The sequence below is a fragment of the Castor canadensis genome, chromosome 6 (genome assembly GCF_047511655.1).
Source record: "Castor canadensis chromosome 6, mCasCan1.hap1v2, whole genome shotgun sequence".
NCBI lineage: Eukaryota > Metazoa > Chordata > Mammalia > Rodentia > Castoridae > Castor > Castor canadensis.
The window spans coordinates 34,978,684-35,006,438 of record NC_133391.1 but is presented as its reverse complement, the minus strand read 5'-3'; the positions used below and the strand labels follow the sequence as shown (position 1 = coordinate 35,006,438).

Sequence of the window (27,755 nt, the reverse complement as noted above, 5' to 3'; positions counted from 1 at the left end):
CAGAATATATTTATACATATTCTGATTTACAGGTGGCTCACATGAGTGTGGAGGATGGCTGACCTAACATCTGCAGGGCAGGTTCTCAGGCTGAACTCCCATCTTGAATAGGTCACATTCTGAGATAAGTCGGGGTTAGGAAAGACTTCAACATGTGAGCTTGGGGGAGGGGACACAGTTCAACCCATAGCACTGTTCAATGACTATTTACTGAGCATGTGGTCTCCATGTTTCACCTTTCCCTCCTTGAACAAAAACTTCCATTTTTCAGTTCTTTTTTTTTTTTTTAGTGGCACTGGGGTTTGAGCTCAAGGACTCAACTTGGTAGACAGTCCCTCTTATTATTTGAGCCACTCTACCAGCTGTTTCTTGTGATAGGTTTTTTTTCGAGATAGGGGTCTCATGAACTATTTCCAGCTGGCTTCTGAACAGTGATCCTCCTGATCTCTGCCTCCTGAGTAGCATTACAGGCGTGAGATACAGGCACCGGGCTCCAGTTAATTTCTTGCTAGGACACTAAATGGTGGCTCGTGTACTGTCTAGGCATGGGTTGGGTGGCCACCTCATTTGCCAGGATGCATGATCTCTGGCACATTGCGTAGTTGACTCAAATGGACTTGAAAAGGAACAGAGCGAAGCCTGTAATTAGAGGAGTTGAGGGGAACAGAAGTAAGCAAGGAGTGGTTCAAGTTTCAGCCAGTTTCTCCTTTTCTTTTTCTTAATGTCGTGACTTTGTTTGATTACCACCTACCTCCTCAGAAGTGGGACCTCAAAACTGCAGTCCTTTGGCGAGGCGGACACGGGCGCCCTATTCTGGCCTTCTCTGGAATGAGGAGCATGGTAAAGGGGCTTGCTAAGAATTCCATCCCTGCAGGAGGTACCACGCTATCTCCTACCGGATGGCAAGTCAAGAAGCAAAATTTGGAAAGGATATCACAGGAAAGTAAGGAGTCAAAGAAAATACTAGCAGATGTAAGACCAAAGACATGGGTGAAAAAGGGGAAATAAGCTGAGAATGAGAAAATAATATTCTTGAGCAGAATGGCATGGACAGAGTATAAAATATATGGAAAGAGTCAGGAAAGCTGGGATAATGTAAAGACAATAGAATTCCAAACTCATCAGAACAGAATCACTTTCCTATCTGTACTGATTGGTAAAGATTACCCATGCTGGGCCAGGGGTGTAGCAGGGTGAGAGAATGCTTACCTGGCATGCAGGAAACCTTGGGTCCCCCAGAATTGAAAGAAAGAAAGAAAGAAAAGAAAGGAAGGAAGGAAGGAAGGAAGGAAGGAGAGAGAAAGAAAGGAGACAGAGAGAAAGAAGAGAAAGAAAAAGGAGAGGGAAAGAGAAAGAAAAAGAGAGAGGAAGGAAAAGGAGTGAGAGAAAAAGAAAGAGCAAGAAAGGGAAATAAAGAAAGGCAGGAAGGAGGGAGGGACAGTGGGAAGGGATAAAGGAAGGGAAGAAGGAAGAAGAGAAAGACAAAATGAACAGCATGAATTTTTTTGGTGAGGATGAGCTGGGAATTTATATTAGTACATCTGAATAACAACATATATGTGTGTAGACACATATGCACATTATATAATAGTTGTGTCTAAGATAATATGCAGCAAGAGTTAGTTTTCTGTTGCTGTAACCAAACACTTGAGATAAAGAGAAAAGGGTTATTTTGGCTCACAGTTTTTGGGGTTCCAATCCTGTTGCCTCTGACGGGCCTGCAGAATGGCAGAACTGCTCACCTCAATGCCTGGAAGTTATGAAGAGGAAGAAGGGGCAGGTTTCTACACATGTCTTCCAGGCCAGACCCCCAATGCTCTAAGGACTCCTCACTAAGCCCACCACCTCCCAATAGAGCCACTTTGGGGACTGAGCCTTTACAAGGGGACATTTGGGGAACTTATTTAAACCATGGCATAGTTAGTATGGGGTCATAAGCTATTAAGATAAAATTCTGATTCCAGAAATGCATTTATTGTTTATAAAAGGTCCATGTGCATGAACTGTCTATGCATGCTAAAACTGATTCTGATACCCAGAACAAGCCAAGTAAGCTAATTCCTTTATAGAATAGCCCTTAATACTGCTCAGGTTTAAAAAAAATTTTTAATTTAACTGATACCTAAAAATTGTAGCTATGAATAGCGTTTGAACTCAGTGTCTTACACTTGCTAGGCAGGAATTCTACCACTTGAGCTATGCTGTAGCATTCATGTGATGTTTCAATACCCAAAAATACTGTGTAATGCTTAAATTAGATCAAACATTATCTATCTCTTCAAACATTTATTATTTGTATCTGTGAAAACTTTCAAAATCCTTCCTTTTAGGGTTTTTTTTTCTGTACTGGGATTTGAACTCAGGGCCTTCACCTTGAGTCACTTCACCAGCCCTGTTTTGTGATGGGTTTTTTCAAGATGGGGTCTCGTGAACTATTTGCCTGGGCTGGCTTCGAACCATGATCCTCCTGATCTCTGCCTCCTGAGTAGCTAGGATGATAGGCGTGAGCCACTGGCAGCCAGCTTCTTCTAGGCTTTGGAAGCCTACAGTACATTATGTTATCTGTAATCACCCTGTTGATCACCTGTTGGTCAACCTTTCTCCATCCCTCCCCCTGCCATTCTCCTCAGCCTCTGTGAACCACCATTCTATTTTCTTTTCTTTTTTTTTTAATGGGGGGAGAGTTGTACCAGGGTTGCACTCAGGGCTTCATGTTTAACAGGTAGGTACCCTACCACTTGAGCCACCTGCTAGTCCACATTCTACTTTCAACTTCTAAGACATCAACTCTTTAGATTCCACTTATGAGTGAGATCATATGGCACGTGCCTGACTTCTGTGCCTGACTTCTTTTGATCAACTTAACAATCTCCAGTTCCATCCACATTGCTGCAAATGGCGGGATTCCATTCTTTTTAATTGCCAAATAGTATTCCATTGTGCATATGTGCTGCATATTCTTTATCTGTTCATCAGTTGATGGCCCCTTACGTTGTTTCTCTTTCTTAGCTATTATTAATAATGGAGCAATGAACACAGGAGTGCACACATCACTTTGACATAGTGGTTTCATTTCCCTTGGCTATATACCCAGCAGGGGATTTGCTGGATCATGTGGTACTTCCATTTTTAATTTTTTGAGGAACTTCCTGCTGTTTTCCATAATGGCTGTACTGACTTACATTTTTATCGATAGTGTGCAAGGGTGGCTCAGTTGAGTCTACATGTGCCACATGAAATGCCAGGAATAGGGAGATTGTTAAACCCTGGCATTTCCCCCCCACCCAATCCCACACAGATTAAATCCCAGGCTAACAGCATTTAAATAAATTTGAAAGTTAATCAGAAGAGGTAACAATAATCAGTGTGCCAATTTGACTGAAGAAACTATAGAATAGCTAAACAGCTCCCTCTGGAGGGCCACTTGGCTTCCTGCAGAGAAGCAGGTATTCATGAATGTGGGTGATTCCCCTAATGCAGGGGCAGAGGCAGAGTGGAGGGACAAAGAAAAGCAAGACTTCCAACACCATTCTTCTGCTGCATGTTTCTATCACATGCTAGTGTTATGGCCAAACCACACTTGTCCACCCTCTGTGAGTGCTTACGCCCTGAAGTTCATTTCCATTGCTCTTTTATTCAAACTGATGGAGAACTGACCTGGACGGATTCCCTGATTCTAATTCAAAATGCCACTGGTGAGATCAATAAGTGTAATCAACTGGAAAGAGTTTGGACTTAATTAGTGAAATATAGCCTTAACCTGCGGAAGTGTGTTCGAAGAGTCTAAGAGGTGAGATTGGCCCTAGTGACCATAAAAAGCCATCTGCATGCCCACCCCTCATGGAAGGTTGGTCTATGTGTCAGTTAGCTTTCTGTTGTGACAAAATACCCAAGGAAAAGTATGAGGAGGAAAAGTTTAGTTTGACTCATGGTTTCAGAGATTTCTGTTCATGGTTGGTTGACTTTGTTATTTTGGGGCCTGTGGTGAGGCAGATCATCATAGTGGGAGCCTGTGGTGGAACAAAGCTGGCTCACCTCATGGTGGACCACCCCAATGACCTAACTTCCTTCCACTAGTCCCCACCTCCTAAAGGTTCCTCCACCTCCCAATAGTGCCATCAGCTTAGGATCAAGCTTTTAACACATTGGCCTTTGGGGAACATTTAAGGTCTAAACCATAACAGTATAGGATGGTAAATATATTCAAAAACAAGAAAGGAGGGCTGAGGGCCATGCATGGTGGTACCCATCTATAATCCTAGCTACTCAGGAGGTGGACAGGATTGTGGTCCTGGACAAAAAGCATGAGGCCTTACCTGAAAAATAAACTAAAACAAAAAGGGCTGGGAGTGTGGATTAAGTGAACAACACTTGCCTAGCAAGCACAAGACCTTGAGTTAAAAAAAAAAACCCAGTGCTACAAGAAGAATGAGAGAGGAGAGAGGAGAGAGAGAAGAGAGAGGAGAGAGAGGAGAGAGAGGAGAGAGAGAGAGAAGAAAGGAGAAGGAGAAGGAGAAGAAGAAGGAGGAGGAGGAGGAAGGGAGGGAAGGAAGGAAGGGGTGCTGTGAGTATAGCTTAGTGGTGTAGCACTTAGCTACCATGCACTGGGTTTGATCCCTAGCACTACAGTTGGGGGGTGGGGAGACAAAGACAAGAAAGAGTCTGTGGAACATGTTCTAGGATATCTTGAAAGTCTGGATTTCATTTTCTTTAAATTGGAATCCATTTTCATATAAGTTTACAATAAGCATTATTTGTAATAAGTGATTATTAATTGGGTGTGGACCTTGTGAGGATGGAGATTTCCCTAATTGGACATGCTGGTTTTCCCTCAGGTCCAAATCAATCAGAGCCTCCAGAGAGGATCACAAGCACTCCATACTTACAAAAAGCATTGATTCGAGTGTGCACCTGTGCACCTGCCTGTTGTGTGCGGTTGACAGGGAATGAGGGGAAACACGGAGGGATTATTTCAAACTGTAGAAATAGGAATCTTCCTAACAAGGATCTGAAGGGATGTTTAGGTCAGATCCAATCTCACACACACACACACACACACACACACACACACACACAGGTGTACAGGTATAAATGTACATGACTGAAAGCCTCCTATGTGCCAGGTACATACAATATTTGGGAAATGAATTAGCAAAATAGAGTTCCTGCCCTTGCTGCTGTTATAGTCTGGGCTCCAAACCCTGTGTGCAGAGGAGGGCTTTTCAGGTGAGTCTGGATGCATCTTTCATATTCTAGGCTTTCAAAGGCTAACCAAATTCTCCAAGGTATAGGTTAAATTTAACATTCATTGTTTTCATTTAAGGATGTATTTTAAAGAAAATTACAAACAATGAAACATCAAGGCAATCCCTTGTGTTTTTAAAGCAACTCTCCTTCTCATGAAGGAAAAACACATCTGGATTCATTCCACTGAGAGTTCATTAGTGTGGCACCTGTTCCTTCTACTCCACGTGGTTACTATTTTCCTTTTACTCTGGGGAGCACAGTCCCAAACTAGAATTGCTGATAATAAAGACAATAAACCCAGAGAAACCTGGGAGGAACAGACTGAAAGAGAATCACGAAAGAAAGGTAGACAGTTACACAGCCTCTTTCTCTGGGATGCTGGTGAGGGAAGTGCAGAGAACTTTTTTCTAATTTCCAGGAACACTTTCTGACTGATGGCTCTTAGATCCCACATTATAGCAGTGGTTCTCAAAGTGCATTCCTCAAACCAGCAGCATCAGTGTCACCTGAGGATCTGTTTGAAGTCCAAATGCTCAGGCCCGACCACAGACCAATGGATCAGAACCTAGTAGACTGTGATCCAACTAAATGTGCTTTACCAGGCCAGGTGTGGCAGCTCATGCCTGTAATCCCAGCACTTGGGGGGCTGATGCAGGAGGATTTCAAGTTCAAGGTCAGCCTCAGCTGCATAGTGAGACGCTGTCTCAAAAATCAAACAAAACAAACGGGACACTGGTGGCTCATGCCTGTAATTCTAGCTACTTGGGAGGCTGAGATTGAGAGGATCCAGGAACAAGGCCAGCCCAGGCAAATAGTTCCCAAGACCAATCTCCAAAATATCATAGCAAAATGAAGTACAGGTGTGGCTCAAGTGGTAGAGTGCCTGCTTTGCAAACACAAAGTTCAGAGTTCACACCCCAATCCCACCAAAAACCAAAGCAAAGCAAAACAAAATAGACAAATGCAACAAAGAACAAAACCAAAAAGCAAATAAATGGTTAAGTAATAAATTACAAGATAAAATAAAAATACAGATACAATAAAAATGTGTTTACCAGGCATTGTGTCATGTCTCTCCCTCTCCTCAGTATGTAAAGTACATGAAGTTAGCTGTAAGGATGAATAGTTAATAATTCATGCCACAAGTTATAAAATCTTTACCAAACTAGAGCTCCAAATAGAGAATGTTGACAGGCTTGGGGAGCAAGAGCAGGAGCTGAAGGAAGTATTTTGGACACGGTGAGGAGGTGGACAGGAGGCGAGACAGACGGACATTGCCCTCTGCCCCTCACTTAGGCATGGCATTGAGTCCCTAAGCTATAGGAGCAAAGATGGATGCGCTTTGATTCTCCCTCTGTGAGGAGCTTCAAGGTAGGGATGGGGAGTCAAGAGAGACAAGACACCTGGTTAGCACTGTGGCCAAGTCCAGGAGGTGCTGGCGTCTGGGGTACAGACAAGGAGGAGCAGTGGGTTAGAAATGCCTTCGTGGAGTTGTTCACTGAATCTGGAGGACACGGGGAATTCTCCAGGCAGGGAAGGAGAAGGGTGATGCAGGCTGAGGGAAGGGCAGGGGCAGGTGCATTAGTCTATGGAGCTGCCTTTTGCATTTTCTTCCCACCTGCTTTGCTTCGTGGCTCTTTGTGTGCTTCTGCTGAGCCTGTGGACCCCTCGGTGCACCTGAACATAAGTAAACCTGTGCCCCCAGATCTTGTAATGAAGGCGAATTTTGAACTGGTGGAGTGGCTCAAGTGGTAGAGTGCCTGCCTAGCTAGCGTGAAGCCCTGAGTTCAAACCCCAGCACTGTCAAAAAAAGTGTGTTTTATTTAATAAATACTATAAAAATTTACTTTGTCCTGTTCCTTTCAATCTCTTTATCTTTATTATTATTTTAATTTGAGTTGTGGTAAACAAAACCCCCACCTAATATAACAATTACACTTTTGACTGTACAGTTCAGTAGTGTTAACCATATTCACATTGTTGCATAACAAACCCACAGATCTTGCCTTAACCTTTCAAAATTCTAATTACCTGAATGTTGCTAACCCCGATAAAGGCTTCTCCATCATATTATTTAAAAAACATTAGCTGACAGGTAGCAAATGGCTGTAATCTCAGCTACTCAGGAGGCTGAGGCAGGAAGATTGCCAGTTCCAGGCCAATCTGGACAACATAGTGAGACCCTATCTCAAAAACAAAATCAAGGGCTGGATGTTTGGCTCAAGTGGTACATTACCTGCTTGGCAAGTACAAGGCCTTGAGTTCAAACCTCAGTACCACCAAAAACAGAACCAAAATGTACATCTGAATACTCCTATTTCCTTTAGCTGGTGGAGTAGCTCAAACAGTAAGAATGCCTGCCTAGCAAGCTGGAGGCCCTGAGTTCAAAACCCCAAAATAAATAAATAAACCCAAACCAACCCACCAAACAAACAAAAGCCCTAAAAAAACCCAAAAACAAAACAAACAACCCTCACTCCAATATTAAGGTTAGCATTTGCAAGAAACTCACTATGTGTCTGGCATCATTCTAGACATTTTCCAAGAATCCAGCCATTTGGTTCTTACACCAGCTCTGTGACATGTGTGCTATTATTGTCCTAATTTTATAGATGAGAAAAGTGAGGCACAGAGAAGTAAAAAACTTGTCATGAGTCACACAGTTACTTAACAGCATCCCTTCTACAGATTCTTTGCACCGTTTCCTTTTGCAAGATTGGGGTTGTTTTCTGGTTGCTGAGACAGTAGTAGTTGTTTTGAATCCCTCCCTTAACTGTGAAATTAACTTGCTAGGAGTCCAAGAGAAGCACATTCAAAGTAGAGAGGCATCCTTCCTAGTTAAGAGTTACTATGTCTCTGCTGTGTGGCTGGTGCATCATGGGATGCAAGGACCCCTTGTAGCTAGAACCACCCCTGCCTCCATTCTAGTTCCTCCCTTAGATCTACAGCATTGGAAATGCTCAGCAGGATCTCAAAGTTAACAAATCTTATCTACTAGAAATGAAAAAGAATCTTGACTGGAGTAAAGAGCTGTCCTTAAAAATGTAGATTGATCTGGCTCCTGTGGCTCACGCCTGTGATCCTAGCTACTCAGGAGGCAGAGATCAGGAGGATCTTGAACCATTTGCCTGCCATCCCTGGGCAAATGGTTCAGGAGACCTTAGCTTGAAAAAACCCATCACAAAAAAAAAAAAGGGGGGGGGGGAGCGGCTGGTGGAGTGGTTCAAGCAGTAAGAGCAACTGGTAAGAGCTCCTGTCTAGCAGGTCTGAGTGTCTGAGTTCAAACCCCAGTGCCAGAGGAAAAAAAAAAAAGAAAGAATTTAGATGGAGAAAAATCCAGAATAGGAGAGAAGGAAAAGCTACCAAAGGAATTATGCTGAGAAGGCCATACATACAGTGGTTTCCATTTTTCATCCCCTTTGCCTTGATAAATAAAAAATACCCCAATCTTATACAGAATGAGCTATCTTTGCTTTAGGCATTTATTCTTAGAGTGATTAAAATTGTTCTAAATATTTAAATTTTTTATATCAATTCAAAAATCTTCATTTATTTGTTAGTTTTTATGGTGCTAGGGATGGAACCCAGGGCCTCAGGCCCCCTAGGCAAGTGTGCTAATGCTGAGCTGTATCCCCAGTCCTGCTGTCTGGAACTTTATTCCAGAGGTCAGTGAGCATTGTAAAGGACTGGGTAGTAGATATGGTAGCATTTGCATGCCACACAGTCTCTTGTAATCCCTTAAATTTACCATGGTAGCATAAAAATAGCCATATATAATTATAAATGAATAAGTATTGCTGTGTTCTAATAAAACTTTATTTACAAAACAGACAGCTGACTGGAGTTGACATATAAGTCATAGTTGGTTAAGCCCTGTCTTATATCTTCTGCCTTAAGAACTTCCTTTAATATTACTGCAGCATAGGTCTTCTGCCAACAAACTTCCTCACCTTTTATTCATCTGAAAAGTCTTTTCTTTCATAGTTAAAAGATAATTTTTTTTGTGGTACTGGGGCTTGAACTCGGGACCTTCACCTTGAGCCACTTGGCCAGCCTTTTTTTGTGAAGGGTCTTTTCAAGAAAGGGTCTCACAAACCATTTGCCTGGGGCTGGCTTTGAACAGAGAACCTCCTGACTTCTGCCTCTTGACTGGCTAGGATTACAGGCATGAGACACCAGTGTCCAGCAAGATAATTCTGTTGTGCACAGAATTCTGAATTTCTGTTTTTTAAATTTCAGCATCCATCCATCACCTCTGGCTTGCACTGTTTCTCCTAAGAAGTGTGCTGTAATTCTTATCATTATTCTTCTACATACAATGTGTCTTTTTTCCCTGGTCACCTCCAAGATTTTTATCTCTGGTTTTGTAGAAGTTTGAATATATTGCATTTAGGTACATTTTATTTGGGTATTTATCTTTGGGATTCTCTATGACTCTTGAATATTATTGTTTGATGTCTTTCATTATGTTTGGAAGATTCTCACCTCTTATCTCTTACAACATTTCTTTTGCTTATTCTTTCTCTGTTCTTCCAAGATTCCAATAATAAGCATGTTAAGCCATTTGATTTTGTACTGTAGTATTTGAATATTTTTTTTCTATTCTTTTTTCTCCTTGTGTTTCAAATTGGCTAATTTCTATTGATCCTATCTTGGAGGTAATTGATTGTTTCCTCAGAGGTGCCGGTTTTATTAATGGACTTGTAGATGGAGTTGTTCATTTTTTATACTGCTTTTTTTAAATTTATGTTTGGTGCTGGAGATTCAACCCCTGGCCTTGTGGATGCTAAGCATGTGCTCCTGTCTTTTTTTTTTTTTTTTTTTCCTAGCATTTCTCTGACTTTACAACTTCCATCTTTCTTTGAAATTTCCCATCTGTCCATGCATACTGCCCATCTTTCTCATTTGCTTCTTTAACATCATACTCCCAGCCATTTTTAAAGTCTCTCTCTGATAGTTCTAACATTAGGTCATCTCTAAGTTTGTTTGTTGATTTCTCTGTAACTTGGCAGGAGGTGGTTGCTATTTTCTTCTTCTTTGGTATTTCTTGTAATTTTGTATTGAATAACTAACAGTTCATGTGGTACAGTAAGAAAACAGTATTCATGCCTGAAAAGGAACACATCCTCTCCCAGTCAACTGTGGATGGAGATAATGGAGTTAAAAGGTAGGCTGGTGTTGGCTGTGACTAAGATTGCATTGATTGCACCACAAGCTTCACATTTCTTTATGGTTGGGGTGGAGTCTGGAACACTGGAGGGTTTCCCAATGCTTGTGCTCCACCCTCAGTTCTCTATCTTCCCTGTATGCCAGGCAGGCACCTCACAGGCCATCTCTGTCCATGCTTTTGCCCCTCTGCCAGTGAGCAGCTGACAGCTCTTACTTGTTGCTTGGTGTTTTTGCTAGTCCTCTTTATCTTCAGTTTTAGCTAGTTTTTTTTTTTTTTTTTAATACCTGAACCCTAGGGGATGAGATTTTCTCAGTAACCTTGCCCTATTCTCTCTGCATGTGTGGCATGGTGTGTATGAGAAAGAATTCCCTGACCTCCTCCTTCTGCTTTTTTTTTTGGCAGCACTGGGGTTTAAACTCAGGGCCTCATGCTTGCTAGACAGGTGGTCTACCACTTGAGCCACTCCATCAGTCCTTTTTTTGTGTTGGGTATTTTTAAGATAGGATCTTGCAAACTATTTGCCTAGGGCTGTGATACTTCTGATCTCTGCCTCCTGAGTAGGTAGGGTTCCAGGCTTGCGCCATCAGCAGCCAGTCCTCCTTCAGCTTTAAGAGACCTGTAAAAGGGTTGGGAAGGAATCCTGGGCTCAGTGTGGTCTCGTGTCCCTCGCCCAAGGGTAGGGCTCCCCTCTTATTCTCCTAGTAACAGTGTGTCTTTACCTTTTGCTCTGGGAGCAACAGTATTCGTTCTTCCTCTCCAGTGTCTGGCTTTTAGAAAAGAGTTGAGGCCTTCCCCCCATGGCTGCTGATACTGTTCTCTGTGCCTAGAGTTCTAAGGGGGGGTGGTGCACTTTTCAGTTCCAATCTTTCTCCTGAACACTTGCCAGTGGCCATAGAGAGAGACTGAGCAAGCCCAAGCTCCCCTGGCTTCTGTGACACCAGAGGTTCTTACACTTCCTGTAGCCCACACCAGACCCTTCATGACCCAGTTAAATCTTTGCTGCTTTCTGCATTCAGGCTTGAATACTCTGCCATGGTTGATGTGGTAGTCCACACATCCAGTTTCTGCTCATGAGGAATTGTACCTCCTTGGGTTTTAGGCTACTTATTTGACTTCCAACATCAGCTCAGTTCTTAGATCCAGCTTTTTGGTTCAAGAAAAGTGAGTTTGCTGTTTGTTTGACTTTTTTCTCATTGTCAGTGAGGGAGCAATGCTCTTTCCAGAGTTTTGGATTCCAAGTAAAAGCAGATTTCCTACCTTTTGTTTTGTATATTAGTATTATAATTCCACTCTAACTGAGTTGCAAACAATTCCCCCTGTGATGGAAATATTACTGCTTTTGGTGCTGAGTCACATGTATGTAAAGCACATACTCTACCACTGAGGTACACTCACTAAGACCCCAGCAGGAAACTGTGTGTGTGTGTGTGTGTTACACAGGTCTTGTTAGGTTGCCTAGGCTGTCCTTGAACTCCTGGGCTCAAGCAATTCTCCTATCTCAGCCTTGAAAGAAATGGGATTTACAAGTACAGGTGTGAGCTATAGAACCTGGCTTGGGAAACATTTTTTTTGTTTGTTTTTTGAGTCAGGGTCTCGCTATGTAGCTCAGGCTGGCCCCGAACTCACAATTTCCTGCCTCATTCTACCAATGACAGTTGCAGGCCTGAAACTGTCATTCTTGACCTGGAAAATGTTACTTTAATGGTTGCATAATATTCCTTAATAACATGAGAGTGTGTTTGACAGAACTCATATTATCAGGCATTGTAATAGGCTTAATGTTTTATTTTTCCAAAAATAGAACATTTATTTACCCCAACCCACCTCCTATACTACTGGACTCTTCTTTCTTTGGAGAATTTTCGCTTGCTAACTCCATTGTGGTTCTAGTGGAGTTGCCAGCCACAGAACGTCATCAGCCTGGCCTGTTGATGAGAGGATGGCTCAGATCTTGCCTATCATAATATCCTGGCTGCAATGATTGATTCAGTAGTGAGCACATGAGAAAAGGAGCAAAAATTTTCTTCAAAAACATAGGTGAGCCCGGCACTGGCTCATACCTGTAATCCTAGCTACTTGAGAGGCTGAGATCAGGAGGATTGTGATTTGAGACCAGCCTTGGCAAATAATTCTCGAGATCCCATCTGCAAAATAACCAGAGCAAAATGGACTGAAGTTGTGATTCAAGTTTTAGAGCACCTGCTTTGCAAGTGTGAAGCTCTGTTAAAATCCCAGTCCCACCAAAAGAAAAAAAATGTGAAAAATTTTGTCAATTGAGGCTATAGATCTGAAGAATATGGATTGAGGACTCACAGCTGCCATCTTCCCCATCACTTTCAGGGCAGCCTGTGTGCAGTAGGAGAAAATAAGGCCAACCAGAGACCAGCAAGTGAGTCCTAACAGCAATGAGACTGTAATCCAGGAATAAAATCTTTGGAGTTCCTCTGGTTCCTTCAGTTCTTTTTTCATTCAGTCACCCTAATTACCAGAAACTCTCTTTTGTTTTGATATGAGTTGGTCACTGGTCCAGGAAAGCATCCTCGCTAATTTATATTCTAGGTGACTTTAAGGTTTTGCATTGCAAAAAGGTAACCGGAATTCTAGCCACAAGTCCAACCCTCCAGGGCTGCACATGTCAGGTCTGGCCACGTGTACCAGTGTGCCAAATAAAGAGACAAGTAGTGGTGAAAGGAATGAAAGGAGATTTATTAATGTGGCATGGGCCCTGTGTGAAGAAGAAGAGGCAAGGTAAACACATCTTCCCAAGATAGACATGGGCTTTAGGTTTAAATACTGGAATAAGTGGGGGTGGGCAGAGAGGTGTGCCTAAGTATTAAGCAGCCCAGGTCACAGGTGTGGTCTGGAGGTCAGAGGTGGTCCACTTGCTCATCATCTCAGGATTTGTCAGGCTGAGCCTTGGTATAAGAAAGTCATTCTTGCCTGGCAGGGGCAACTTAGTTACAGAATGTTTGTTCATCAGTCCTGTCCTTCCTGATTCCAAGGTGGCCACAAAGGGACTGCAGAGAGAATATCTCAGAGCAAAGGACACAAGTACAAGATGGAGGTAGGGATGTCAAGTTTTTATTCTGCTTTTAGTTGTGTTTGGACACTTGCAGGACCAGTGGAGGTATCAGTAATTTTCAGCAAAAGCAGCTAGGAAGTACCTGTTACAAGAACACTGGAGAAAACAATGTAGCCACAGCCCCTGCTCCTGTTCTTCCTGATGATACATACTCAGCAGTTGCTGAGTATGCATATCTTAAAGGCTCTTGATGTGTCTTGCAAAATCACCCTGAGAAAGGCTGTCCAACTTATTTATTTTCTAGGCCTGGATATGTCCGTCTGTATCCATACAATCACAACAACACTGAATAGTGTTGACTTTTAAAAATTCCCAAATTAGAAGTCTTCTGCTCTCCTGCTGATTCCGCCCCTAAATCTGTGTTCCTTGATAGAATAATCAAGGAGAATGGGAATTTGGAATGACACCAGAAAAAAACAAAAAAAAAAAAGGAGGAGCCTTTACTTCTATGAATACTCAGCTCTGGCTTTTCCCAAACTGGCATTATGGACTGGCAGAACCACTATGAGTGTTCCATTTGAGGAAGTGAGTGGTAGCCCTACCCAGTTCCATCACAGCCTGAGGCCCTGTAGCTGATTGGCCAGGGCTGCACACCTTACCTGGGTGTTAGGATATAAGCAAGGGGCAACAGGGGAACAGACATCTGGTTCCCGATCCTGAGGACAAAGATGTGGGTTCAGTTTCTTCTAGGAATATTGGCCCTGTTGCCAGGCAATACTGAAGGACAACACCGGTGAGTGCTGGGTGTTAGATTTGATTTAGGGTGGGTGGGTTCTTAGCCCATCTTTCTGAAGCATAAATAAACCTTTGGTTTAGTTTAATTTCTTTCTCATTTTTTCCTTTGTTTCCATTGATCTTTTACCTAGAGGGAAAAGTCAAGGCATCAAAAATCAGTGTAACAAAAAGGATCAATATTAAAATGTAGTGTACTCCGTGCACCCCATTCTCTGTGACAGACCCATTTTCTTCCTCTTTTTTTTGCTGTACTGGGATTTGAACTTAGGGCCTACACTCCTCCAGCCCTTTTTTGTGATAGGTTTTTTTATAGATAGGGTCTTGCAAACTATTTGTCTGGGCTGGCTTCAAACCAAAATCCTCCTGAGTAGCTTGGATTACAGACATGAACCACTGGTGCCCAGCTCCGTTTTCCTCTTAATTTACTCAGGCATAGGTTCTCAGTGGTGACCTCGTATGGGGAGGGGTGAGGGAGGAGGTAGGGCTGTGCACTGAGTTATTTGTTACCTGTTTTGCTTCTCCCCTGTAGAAAATAAGGTTCACAAAGGCGGGAGCTTGGTCTATTTCATTTACTGCTGAATGTTGAATGCTTCTGAGGAAAGTGCTTAGCTCTTCACCGAATGAAGGAATCCTGACTCTAAAATTCTTTTGTTCCCTTGATAGAAACTACCTGGTGACTTTACCAGCCCAGCTGAGCTTCCCCTCCACTCAGAAGGTTTGCTTGGATCTGAGCCCTGGGTACAATGATGTAAAATTCACTGTTACTCTGGAGACCAAGGACAAGACCCAGAAGTTGCTAGAACATTCTGGATTGAAGAAGAGGCACTTACACTGCATGTCCTTTTCAGTAAGTGTACTCTTGGCCCTAACACTTGTCTCTTACTTTCCTGCTCTCATCCCAAGATAAATGACTTCTGTTGTCTGACTTTTGCCATGGCTTCTAGGCCTGTCTCCCCTAAACACTTCAGTTCATGATCTTAACTCACCCACACTTTGCTTGACCTTGGATTTCTTTCAGTTCCTGACCTTCACCTCTCACCCTCTTTTATCTTCCCTCAGTACCTCCATCTGACTCAGTTCTCTCCGTTGACTCTCCCAACGCAGAGAACCAATGGACTGGTTGAGACCAGTCCATTTGGGTCCCTCAGTTTCCTACTGTAACACCACAGAGGTCCCCTCTCTTGTCCAGGTTCCACCTCCTGCTGGTGGCACAGAAGAAGTGGCTACAGTCCGAGTGTCGGGAGTTGGAAATAACCTCAACTTCGAGGAGAAGAAAAAGGTTCTAATTCAGAGGCAAAGGAGTGGTGTGTTTATACAGACTGACAAGCCTGTCTACACTCCAGGGCAGCGAGGTAAGACACACACCTTCCAGGACAGATGAGACTGAGAACAGCTGCACATAGCGGGGATGGGGGTGGTTTGGTGGTAGTCTTGGGGAACAAAGAGGGCAGAAGCAGGAGAGTCAGGTTCTGGCATTGCACGTGTGTCCTGTCACACGTGCAAGAGGAGGGGATGGAGTTTCTCCTGCTGTGTGCATCTAAACCAGAAGCACACATATCTCTGAAGCACGGTGTGCAAGTGTACTTGGGTCATGGGTCTTACAGTAAGCTCCTTCCTTGTGGGTAAGAAACTATCAAGGCCTTGGCTTGAGCGCTGGTTTCTCCTTTACATCCTGAGGTCTCACAGTCAGGCCATGAATGGAACATGCTTGGCTTTCACCTTTACCCCTATGTGAGGCCTTATTCTGTTTGTTTTTAAACCAAAATCTGATGGGTTTTTGCTAACTCAGAAGTATGTGTGAGACAGAATGGTTGTAAGAAAGATCCAGAGAGGAGAAATCCTCTTGGTAACCATGCTTCTTCCTGTCTAGTGCTTTTCCGAATTGTCACCCTGAACAGCAACTTTGTTCCAGTGAATGACAAGGTGAGAATTTAGTTGGGAGGAGGGAAAGGGAAAGTAGGGATGACTGAGAGAAAACAGAAGAGAAGAGTTTCTATTCCAGGGGAAATGCTTAGGCCGATGGGTGAACACACAGGGAACAGAAGGGCTATAGCAGCATCAGGGGCCAGCCAAAGCCCTGCTGCCCTTCTGTGTAGGTCACTTGTCAGCCTTGAGATCAATCTGCATGTCAAGTAGGCTAGAGTTCTGAGTGATGGTTCCATTTGCTTTCATTTAAAAACTTTTTGCAGCTGGGCGCTGGTGGCTCATGCTTGGAATCCTAGCTACTCAGGAGGCAGAGATCAGGAGCTTTGCAGTTCAAAACTGGCCCGGCAAATAGTTCAAGAGACCCTATCTCAAAAAAACCCTTCACAGAAAAGGGCTGATGGAGTGGCTCTAGTGGTAGAGCACTTGCCTCACAAGTTCAAACACACACAAAAAAAGTTTTTGCAAACTTCTCTCCAGAAGAGATACCAAGTGGCTTTGCAGTTCAAATATTAAGAAATAGGGGCTGGGTGGTGGCTCAGTGCAGAGCATGTGTTTAGCACTGTCCCCAACACACACACACACACACGTACATGCACACACACAGACAGATTGAGATAGAGAAAGAGTGAGAGAGAAGTAGGAAAGAAAGGAAATAGAAATACATTTAACAAAATGAAAAATATATCCACTCCCACTGTCTTTTTATTACCACGAGTCAAGGTAATAGGTAATTTATAAAGTAGATAATTCTCTTAAGGCAACGTTAAGTGTATTATGTGAAAGGTAAAAATATAATAACACTTAGCAAGTACCCTTAACTTTTCCACTTTTAATCAGTTCTATTTTTAAAAAAGTTTTTATTAGCATAAATTAATTGCACAAAGGGGTTTCAATGTCATATTTCCATACATGCATATAATGTATTTTGATCAAATTCACCCCAGCTTTTCCTTGAACAGCGATTAGATCCTGAAAATCATGTCTTTTCTTCAGTCTTCTTTCTTTATTTTCAGTGGTGTTAGGGATGGAACCCAGGGCCTCGCCCACTTGCTCTACCTCTGAGCCACATCCCCAGGTATCACAAGTCTTAATAGTTAGGATCTCAGAATGACAGGCTAGTGTCATTTCTGCAAGCTTGCCTCTCACACATCCCTACTGCAGTCTTTCTCTTTCAGCCACAGCCTGTGAATCCAAGGGAAACTTAAACTCAGGAAGAGCAGTGTTTTCATGTTTCTGCTGTTCCCTTTCCCTGTATGCAGGGAAGCTAAGAGCTCGATATTGATGGGTGGCCTCCTCCATCCCTACTTCATTTCCCAATTTAGAATTCTTTTTGGTCTCTATTTTCCATCCCGTATCCCTTCTTTAGCAGGAGTTTGATATAATATCGAGCATTTATTTCATAACAGATTATTCATGGATCCTAGAGCTGCACAGGAAACACCCAGCCAGCGCTTAGACTCTACTGCCCCCTGAAGGTTGAGCCTCTTAACTACCCCTTCTCTGCTCAAATTATGTTGGATTGCACAGAGGGGCTATGATGTTTGTAATCCGGCTCTATTTCTATTGTAAAATTATTTCTCCTCCTCATTCCATTTATATATCCAGCCCCTCCATCCAAGTTCAGTTGGCATGCTGAGATGAACAAAAGGAGTTTTACCAAGAATCTGAGAGATTATCTCAGATATCTCAAATTATGAATTTGCAGAACATAACAGTTAAATCCTCAGACAACTAAAAAAATATCCAAGATGAGCTGATCCTGTCTACTTTGACTGCCCAGTTATTCAGACACCTCAGGCACTTCTAGTTGGGAATGCTACCTAGTTAGGTGAACATTATTTCCTGCCAGAGACTAATTCTGGTTAACTGATGTCTTTGTGAATTCTTTTTTTTTGGTGTTACTGGGGTTTGATGAACTCAGGGCTTTGAGCTTCCTAGGCAGATGCTCTACCACTTGAGCCACTCCAGCAGCAAGCACCATGTGGGTTTTATTCTTCCGCCTTTCAAGTTAGACCCAAGCTGGTCTTTTTTGAATAGCTTGTACCTTCTCTGAGCTTCCCCCCACCCCCACAACTTAATTCTAGCTTTCTACCTCATCTAGTTATAAGCATAATGATCTGTTCCCCACCAACTTAGGGTTTTGTCATTCATTTAGCAACCATATTTTGGAAGAAACTATACATGATCCTTCAGTGGAGGGTTTTTAAAACAATCTTTTTCCAAAATTATTTTGCAGTGAGTGAAAGTAAGGTCCCTGTTCACAAGCTCTTAGGCAGCAAACGAAAGGCCAGGAAATGGTTGGCTCCCCAGAAGAGGTTTAAAAACTGGGAGCCTGGGGTGCTCACATTTTCCATAGGGTTATCTGCTGTAGAAGAGCACAGTCCTAGGGCACTTAGGGATGCTGGAGGGTCTGAGGCTTCATTTCTTCAAATCTTGTATAGACTGGCCATCCCTTTGAGCCACTTTATCTCTTCCCCTACATGATAAGTCTTACTCTTCTTGGGGCACAAAAGAGCCAGGTAGAAGGGAAGGAATGGCAGGAGAGAAAGGAAGAGTGCTTTGGGGATTTTTGCTTTTAATGAACTAAGTTTTATTGTATATCCTTCTATAACTGACCTTATCTGGCCTTCTTTTTCAGTACTCCGTGGTGGAACTACAGGTAAGTTGAAACTTCTTTTTTGTCTCCTGTCAGTTGTAGAGAAGGAAGAATAAGAATCTGGTGCTAAACCTTGAAGGTAGAAACAACTCTGAGATGTTGTCCGGCAATGCCAAGCCTCTGTCCCAGCACCAAGAACCTATAGTTCCACCCAAGCCATTTCTGTCTCTGGCCCCTGCATCCTCTCAGACCTAAACCTCCGTAAACAAGGACACCAGTCCCTAATTCCTGTGACTTCTCTGTGCTGTGCCAATTTAACCAGATGCAGTTTTCTGCTCTCTTGGTCTTGGTAATAATAGTTCTTGTCATAGACACTCAACAGTTAAATGGCCACGTGAATGAACACCTGTAAGATGTAACTCAGAGGAATGGGATGAGGAGAGTGAATTCCCAACAGTTTTCTCTCCATATTTCCCTTACATTACCTATCTTTCATTTCTTACAATCAATTCCCTCAGCCTTGTTCCTTAATAGGGACCAAAAATAGAGTAAGTAGTCCTAATAAGCGAGATTCTAAATCCTGCTCTCTGAAACTAGTAATAACACCTACAAGAACTCAGTCTGAATTCCCAAGGACTCTTTCTTCCCAATGGGGGCTGGATCTAGAGGAACATTTATCTTATTTGGTAATAAAGAAAAGCATAAATTTGATAGGGAGCTAGTTTCCTGGACACACGGCTCATGAACAATGGGTAGGACTTTCTATCTACTTTTTTGCAGTGCAGAGTGAGAAACAAGCAGGTAGTTACATCATGCAGCTTCTTTTTATTGATGCAGGATCCCAATAGCAACAGGATTGCTCAGTGGCTGGAAGTGGTCCCTAAGCAAGGCATTGTAGACCTGTCCTTCCAACTGGCCCCGGAGGCAACACTGGGCACCTATACAGTGACAGTGGCTAAGGACAAGACCTTTGGCACTTTCAGTGTGGAGGAATATGGTAGGTGGGGAATTAGCAGGTCAAAGTGTTGGGCATAATCTTGTCTTAAAGTTAGCAAAGGTAACATAAAATCTACTCTGGGAAGGGATTATTTATTCTTATTGGGGTTTGAACTCAGACCTTGAACTTGCTTGGTAGGTCTGTACTATTTGAGCCACGCCCCAAGCCCTTTTTGCTTTTTGGTATTATTTTGAATATGGTCTCGTGGTTTGTGCCCTGGCTGACCTGGATCATGATTCTCCTACTTAGGCTTTCTCATGTGGCTGGGATGACAGCCTTTTTTTCCCCCTTGTTCTTTTTGTTGATTGCAACGGGGTCTTGGGAACTTTTTGCCTGGGCTGGCCTCAAGGTGTGAGCCATTGTACCCAACTTACTTATTCATTTTTTTATTATCATATTGCTGGTGTACTGGGATACATTGTGACATTTACAAAAGTGCTTTCAATACATCTTAGTTAAATCCACCCCCTCCATCATCCTCCTTTATCCCCTCCCCCTCATTTATTCATTTTTCAAATAAGAGTTAAACCAGTTAATAACTTCAAGACCATTTTATTTGAATAATACTTCATTAATTATATTAATTTGATCATCAGTTTGTCATTTTTATTATTTATTCAATTCTTTTTATTAGTGTATCAATTGCATTGCTTTTATACTCCTCTATTCACTCCCTAGCTCACCAAGTCCTCCTTTTGTCCCTTTTCCATGCCTCTTTCTACTCTCCTCAGTGTTACCCAAGTTTAAGGTGGAAGTATTGGAACCAAAGCAGTTATCGACAATGGAGGAATCTTTCCCTGTAAAAATATGTTGCAGGTAATAGAAGACGTTCTGGATCTGTGGAGATTAAAGCTGTAATGAGGGCTGGAGGTGTGTCTCATGTGGTACAGTGCTTTCTTAGCAAGCTCAAGGGCCTGAGTTCAAACCGCAGTACTGCCAAAAAAGAAAAAAAGATTTAAGGTGATGAGGGAGAGGGGGATTATGGAGCAGGCTAGACCCTGGGATATTTTGTGTGGTTTGGAGTCATGACTCATCCAAGGACAATTTTATAATTATGTTTCTGCTCTTCCTTTCCATTGCTCAGTTGGCCAGTATTATTGAATGAATCTTTATTTGGATATAATGTTGAATATTATGGGAAAATACTAAGGGAGGAAGAAAAACACCATTTCATTCCTAAGGCTGGTGACCTTGTGTAGTGGAAATACTCTAGACTGAATGGAACAGGAAGGGGAAAGAAAGTCGGAACAAAGTAGGACAGTCAGAGCACTTTCTGAGGCTAGAGTTTGGGAGAGAGGAAGTGTGGTGTGTGGGCAGCAGGGCAGGATCTCAAGTGAAGCTTCCCAATTTTGACCCCTGGTACTTTTCTTGTCAGGTACACCTATGGAAAGCCCATGCGAGGGACAGTGCAGGTATCGGTGTGTCAGAAGGCATACACTTACTGGTTCCGAGAGGTGGAAGAGGAGAAGCCATCTGACAAGTGCAGGAATCTCTCTGGTCAGGTGAGCAACTGGACTGTAGCAAAGTGCCTTCTCCATATGTATTGCAAAGAAGACAAGAGCACCAATACAAAAGAGTGGTCAAGCCAAAGTGAAGAGCACTTCACAGGATTAATACTCCAGTTCCAAAGAACAAAACAGTGTTCTTGATCCTTAACAGATAGCGTCTCATTCTGCCCTGGAATAGGGAAATCAGCCTAAACCCTTGTCATATCCAGTTTTCTAGTTCTGTAGTTGATTCTTTCTCCTCTTCCTGTATTTTGGAGCTTCAGGGTTGTTTAATGGTTATGGATGTACAGTAGGGCAGCTTTTCTATGTCAAAGATACAGAATCTAAAATATGAAGGTAAAGTCTTCCTTCTATAATGCACTATGAAATGGAACTAAGAATTAGATTATTCATTTCTCTCTCTGTCTCTCTCATTGCATCACTAGACTGACAAATCAGGATGCTTCTCTTCATCTGTGGACATGGCCACCTTCAACCTCACTGGATATATGTACAGTCACAACATCAATATTGTGGCTTCAGTGGTGGAGGAAGGGACAGGTAAAAGAGGTGCTCCTTGGCTCACTAAGAAAAGAGAATGGGGGACTGGCAGCATGGCCCAAGTGGTAGAGTGCCTGTCTAGGCAAGCACAAAGCCCTGAGTTCAAACCTCAATAACATAAGGGAAAAAAAAAAAAAAGAAAAAGAGAAAGGAAAAGGGTTGTCCCAAGAACAGACCTACTCAGAGGATCCAGGATCTACCTCATTTGAAGGTACCATATTCTTAATTTCCCTGGGAAATCCCAGGGAACCCCCTCTCCTGCCCCCTACTATCTGTTGCTCCAAAGGTTTGGAGAGTTTGAGTTGGTTTGGGTCTTTGGCCAACAATATATTTAGTTTCATACTTTCAGAGGCATCATCCTCTCTGGGATTTTAGGTTCAACATGAAGGCGAGGATGTCAGGACTTAGATCATTACATGTCTGGTTTCCTTCTGCAGGAGTAGAGGCCAATACCACTCAGGAAGTCTACATTTCTTCAAAATTGGGATCAATGACCTTTGAAGATACCAATAACTTTTATTACCCCAATTTCCCCTTCAGTGGGAAGGTATGTTGAGATTTCAAGAAGTGCTTAAGCATTCATTTCTGCCTCCTTTCTATAGATGTACAGTAATGGCTTAATTTAGCCTTGTTCTAAGCGCTTTGTACATATTCACTTACTTAATCTTTACAATAATTTTATGAGGTATTTATAAATAGCCTCATTTTGCAAAACTGAGGCAAGAGAGGTTACGCTTAACCTCTCTTTTCCCTCCAAGATTATTCAGGTAGTAAGTGGCAAGCATGACCAAACCTAGAGAACCTGCATCCTGAGTAAATAGTCTTAACTCCTTATGCTTCCTTTAATCCCAGAGAACAAGTGCCTTGAACGTCAATGTGATATTCTGGCCTTTCCCAATGTCAGTGCCCATCTTCTACTGTCCAATTCTTTGAATTTAAGAACTGCAATATTTCTGAAGAAATCTTATATGAGCTTCTGAATCTAGGTCTAGGCAAGGTCACTATCAAACTTTTCTTGACGGAGAGCCAGTTACAGGAATCTGCAGTGACTTCTAAATCTCCTTTGTTAGTGTCTTCTTCCTTATAGCCAACTGAAATTCCCCCTCCCTTCAGCTTTTCTTTCTTTACTTATCTAATGAATGGTCAGCATAATTACTTTGTACATATTTAGATCATTTGTTTCTTAGTCATCTTTTCTCTAGGTCAAGGGTGGATCTAGGATTTTTTTTTAGAGCCTAAAAATTATATAGTGTGGCAGGTGAAGAGAACTCTCTTTAGTAAATGAGAGCAAACTGGACATGCTGTGCACACCTGTAATCCCAGCACTCGAGAGACAGAGGGAGGAGGATTATGAGTTCAAGGCCCATCTGGGCTATATAGTGAAGGGCTCAAAAGCCTCATTATCAACATGGCAAACCTAGTTCTATGTTAGGCTGTTACTTCTGGGTGTTTTTTTTGTTCCTCAGAGATTCTATTTTCCATGTTTAACTCATATTTACCATTTTCTGAACTCATTCCTGAAATGTATTTTTGGAATTTCCATTATTTCTTCACTTTACCTTATACTCAAGCCGACACCTAACCTTGTTCTAAAGCCCCAATGACCTTCACCCCTCAGATAAGAGTTAGGGGCCACGATGAGTCCCTCCTCCAGAATCATCCAGTGTTCTTGGTGACTCATGGCATAAATGGAAGGATCAACCAGACGCTGATTACTGACAATGATGGCCTTGCTTCCTTCACACTGGATACAGTCGGTTGGAATGGGACAGACATTTCTCTGGAGGTAAGCACTAGGGAGGCAAGCTTCTTGGACAGGAAGGCATCATTGAAGGAAAACTTCAACATGCTATAGTTTTAAGCTGCCCCTTGACTTGTAATTCCATCTCCTTCATTCTCTAGTCCTCCTCCCCAGCTGACAAAAGTTTTTTCTTAGACTCTTTTTTTAATATTAATCAAATAATTCTTCAAATCAAAATGATTATGTCTACTTCTTCATTTTAAAACTGATCCCCACCTCTGTCAGTCTGTACATGAAATCAGGAGGAAAAATGGTTCAGGATCAAGTCTTCTTCCTGTTCCACCCCCACCATTACTTATAAAAATGACTGTGTTGGTCAGTTTTCCATCACTGTGAAAAAATACCTGAAATAATCAACATTAAAGGAAGAAAGGTTTATTTTGGGTCATAGTTTCAGAGTTCTCAGTTCATGGTTGCTTAGCTCTGTTGCTTTGGTCCTGTGGCAACCCAGTACATCATGGCAAAAGTGCATAAGAGAGTAGGGCTGTTCACCTAATGGTGGACAGGAAGCAAAAAGAGAGACAGGAAGGAACCAGGGTTCCAATATTTCCTTCCATGGCATGCCCTCCAGTGACCTAACTTTCTCCCAAGAGGCCCCACCTCTTAAAGGTTCCACCCACTTCCAAGTAGAACTACAGATTGGGAAACAAGCCTTCAACACAAGGGCCTTTGGAGGACATTGAAGACCCAAACCATAGCAATGGCCACCCAGAGAACTCTAGATTTTAGATAACCTATACAGAAGGTAACTTATATCCATTATAAACCTCCACAAACAGTAGCTGCTTACCAAACAGTCACCTGTCAGTATCATACAACAGAAAGCATTCATTGTTCATTCATCCATGGTGCTCAGGCATTTGGTACACTCTGTACTTGGTGGACTACTATGTCTGTGGGTTGGCCAGCTGTAAGCTGGTGCTCCATGTGCCTTGCCAAGTCATGTGGTGGGCCCACAGTCAGGCTAAGAGGGTATATACAATTACCTGGTAAAGAATATTGATGCAGGGAGTGTGAAGAATTGGAACCATTATGGTAGTCATTTTAATCATACTACTTAAGCACACACACACAGTTTGTCTTGTGGCTAATTTGGCTATTTCTTTATTCTAAGCATCACTCAATGACTTTACTCAGAAATAACTATTGTTCAATCTTATTATCTTCTATGTCAAGTTTTCCTATCCCTGAAACATAATCTTGGATTTCTATTTAATCTTGGTCATGTCTATTAATCTGAGAAGTATATCACCCACAATTTCCCATTTCTTGACAGCTAAAATTCAGCCCTCCTGTCATTCTCCTGTATATCAAAATGTTGCCACATATAACCACTTTGTGTATTGATTCCTCCTTATCCATCCTGGGCTGGACCTCAAATGAGATAGCCACAAGCCATTGTTAGGCAGTGAAGATTTGAAAGTACTCTATTTGGAAATCACAACACATCCATGGCATCAGTATGGTTGGAGTGCATGCTAAAAGAACTTCTTTCCTTTCAGGGAAAGTTTCAATTGGAAGATCTAGTTTATAATCCAGAAAAAGTACCCCATTACTACCAAAATGCCTACCTGCACCTGCAGCCCTTCTACAACACAACCCGCAGCTTCCTTGGCATCCAGCGACTCAATGGCCTGTTGGGATGTGGCCAGCCTCAGGAAGTGCTGGTGGATTATTACATTGACCCAGCTGATGCCAGCCCTGACCAAGAAGTTGTCTTTTCGTACTATGTGAGACTATGAACTGGGGATGGGTAAAAGGATTTGGGGAGGAAAGGGAAGGAGGAGAATCAGCCAGAGAAGATGGATGCATTGTCTAGATGATTGATGATAATTTCGAAATTTTAGAAGCTGCATTTAAAAAATTAAAAGACACTTAGGAAGTAGAAGCAGGAGGATCACAGTTTCAAGGCCAGCCTGAGCTACATAGTGAGTTCGAGGTGAATCTTGGCTACATAGTGAGGCCCTATCTCAAAAAACCCAAACTATGCCCGGTGCCAGTGGCTCGTGCCTATAATCCTAGCAACTCGGGAGGCCGAGATCAAGAGGATCACAACTCGAAGTCAGCACAGGCAAATAGTTTGTGAGACTGTCAAGGGTCTAGGTGCACCTCCTGGGCCCATGTATAACTCCCACAACTGCTGTGCTGCTCATTATTTTCTTTTCTTCCTTAGGTAATCGGGAAAGGGAGTTTGGCAATGGAGGGGCAGAAACACCTGAATCCTAAGAAGAAAGGTAAGAATCCTCTTCTATGACGTTCCAGAACACAGTTTATATGCATAGAAGCAATGAGATCAGAACACTAACAATACAATGAGAAGTAACTTGCGCCATGTGGTCTGTGACAGGCCCTCCAAGAAGTACAAGTTCACGTTCAGATGGCGTGGGTGGGTGGATTGGATGTGCAGCCCCATTCCCTGTATATTCTTCTCTTTCAGGTTCAAAAGGCTCCTTTTCTCTGTCACTGACCTTCACTTCCAGAGTAGCTCCTGCCCCGTCCCTTGTGGTCTATGCCATTTTTCCCAGTGGAGGTGTTGTAGCTGACAAAATTCAGTTCTCTGTAGAGATGTGCTTTGACAATCAGGTAAAATGGCGAGTGAGGAGGGTGAAGAAAAGAGCTGGGCTCAGAGAAGGAGCTTGTGTGTGCTGGGGTTGCAGACAGACAGGTTCAGGAAGTTGATTGCTACATTGTATTTACGTCTTTAATGTTTTAGATTTATGTTGAAATCTTTCCTGTTTCTTCTTTTTAAAGTCGTGTTCTATAAGTTATTCTACATACTCATTTTCTTTCAACTTTTTTTCTTCTAAACTTTCTGTTTCACTCTACTGGGCTGCTCACTCTTTTCACACCTGTCATAATGTACTAGGCCTAAAGAGTTAGATATTGCAAAGACAGATAAGTGAAAGAATGAGTTGGCTCCCATGGCTGAGGCATTTGAGCTTGATGAGCCAAGTCATCAGGCTGTCACACCCAAGGCACACCTTTCTCTTCCCCAGGTCTCCATTGGCTTCTCACCTTCCCAACAGCTGCCAGGAGGAGACGTGGAGCTACAGCTGCAGGCAGCTCCTGGGTCCCTGTGTGCAATCCGGGCCGTGGACGAGAGTGTCTTGCTACTCAGACCAGAGAGAGAGCTGAGCAACAGCTCTGTGCGTGGTCTGCAGCTGGGGCGGGGTGAGGGAGGTGATAGAGAGAACGATTTGACTTGCATAGAGCAAAAAGCCTCTGTGGGAAAGAATGTCTTAGGGAAATAACACTCCACCATAAAGTAGTAGACAAGTTGGTAACTCATGCCTGCAATCCCAGCTACTCAGGAGGCAGAGATCAGGAGGATCACAATTCGAAGCCAGCCCGGGCAAATTGTTCATGAGACACTATCTCAAAAATACCTAATACAAAAGAGGGCTGGTCAAGTGGCTCAGGTCGTAGAGCGTCTGCCTAGCAAGTGTGAAGCCCTGAGTTCAAATCCCAATACCACACCAAAAAAAAAGAAAAGAAAAGAAAGGAAAAACAGGTTTGGAAATGAAAGTAGAAGTGACGGTTTGTGAAGGCATAGTTAACATAGATATTGATAAGGAAAGAGGATGAAATAGGAGGTAGGATGATGAAAAAGGTGTGATAGAAGTTAAAATTTAAAATGTATGTAATGTTATTGTAATGGAATAAATATAAGAATAATTCTGGAATACTGAAGAGAAATAATGAAGTAGTGTGCTGAGGCACCAGAATCAAGAGAAGTTTCTCAGTTGGCTTCATTGTGTTAGTCCTTGGGTTTTTTCTTATTTCAGGTCTATGGGATGTTTCCTTTCTGGTATGGTCACTATCCCTACCAAGTGGCTGAATATGATGAGTGTCCTGACTTTGGCCTATGGGACTTTCCTCAACCCCTCACTGAGCGGGCACCTGGAGGGCGTGTGAGCAAGCCTTCTATCATCTGGAGACCCTGGTTCTCAAAAAGCACAGACCTTTTCAGTTTTTTCCAGGTAGATGCTCTTACCACTTGTTCTTATGCAAACGATGGTGGAGGGAAGGAGGAAAGGAAAATCCGTATCACAGAAGGCAGACAGACTTGTAGGCACTGATTGGGAGAAAATATCGGAAGCAGTGTCTGATGCGTGAGGGAGACTCTGTTGGCTTTTCTTCTTGAAGACGTTGA

General features: G+C 42.7%; 1 protein-coding gene across 1 annotated transcript in view; it reads left to right on the top strand.

The window, feature by feature from the left end:
- The first annotated feature begins 14,072 nt into the window (after positions 1–14,072).
- Positions 14,073–27,755, top strand: part of A2ml1 (alpha-2-macroglobulin like 1) — a 35,670-nt gene continuing 21,987 nt past the window's right edge. The window contains exons 1-16 of the mRNA XM_074076106.1: positions 14,073–14,232; positions 14,898–15,081; positions 15,424–15,586; positions 16,105–16,157; positions 18,799–18,819; positions 19,594–19,753; positions 20,485–20,569; positions 21,129–21,255; positions 21,687–21,801; positions 22,239–22,348; positions 23,420–23,587; positions 25,105–25,332; positions 25,776–25,836; positions 26,040–26,185; positions 26,599–26,748; positions 27,388–27,582. Of these exons, the coding sequence (XP_073932207.1) occupies positions 14,168–14,232; positions 14,898–15,081; positions 15,424–15,586; positions 16,105–16,157; positions 18,799–18,819; positions 19,594–19,753; positions 20,485–20,569; positions 21,129–21,255; positions 21,687–21,801; positions 22,239–22,348; positions 23,420–23,587; positions 25,105–25,332; positions 25,776–25,836; positions 26,040–26,185; positions 26,599–26,748; positions 27,388–27,582 (2,031 nt within the window). The 5' untranslated portion in view covers positions 14,073–14,167. The remainder of the gene's footprint in view (positions 14,233–14,897; positions 15,082–15,423; positions 15,587–16,104; positions 16,158–18,798; positions 18,820–19,593; positions 19,754–20,484; positions 20,570–21,128; positions 21,256–21,686; positions 21,802–22,238; positions 22,349–23,419; positions 23,588–25,104; positions 25,333–25,775; positions 25,837–26,039; positions 26,186–26,598; positions 26,749–27,387; positions 27,583–27,755) is intronic.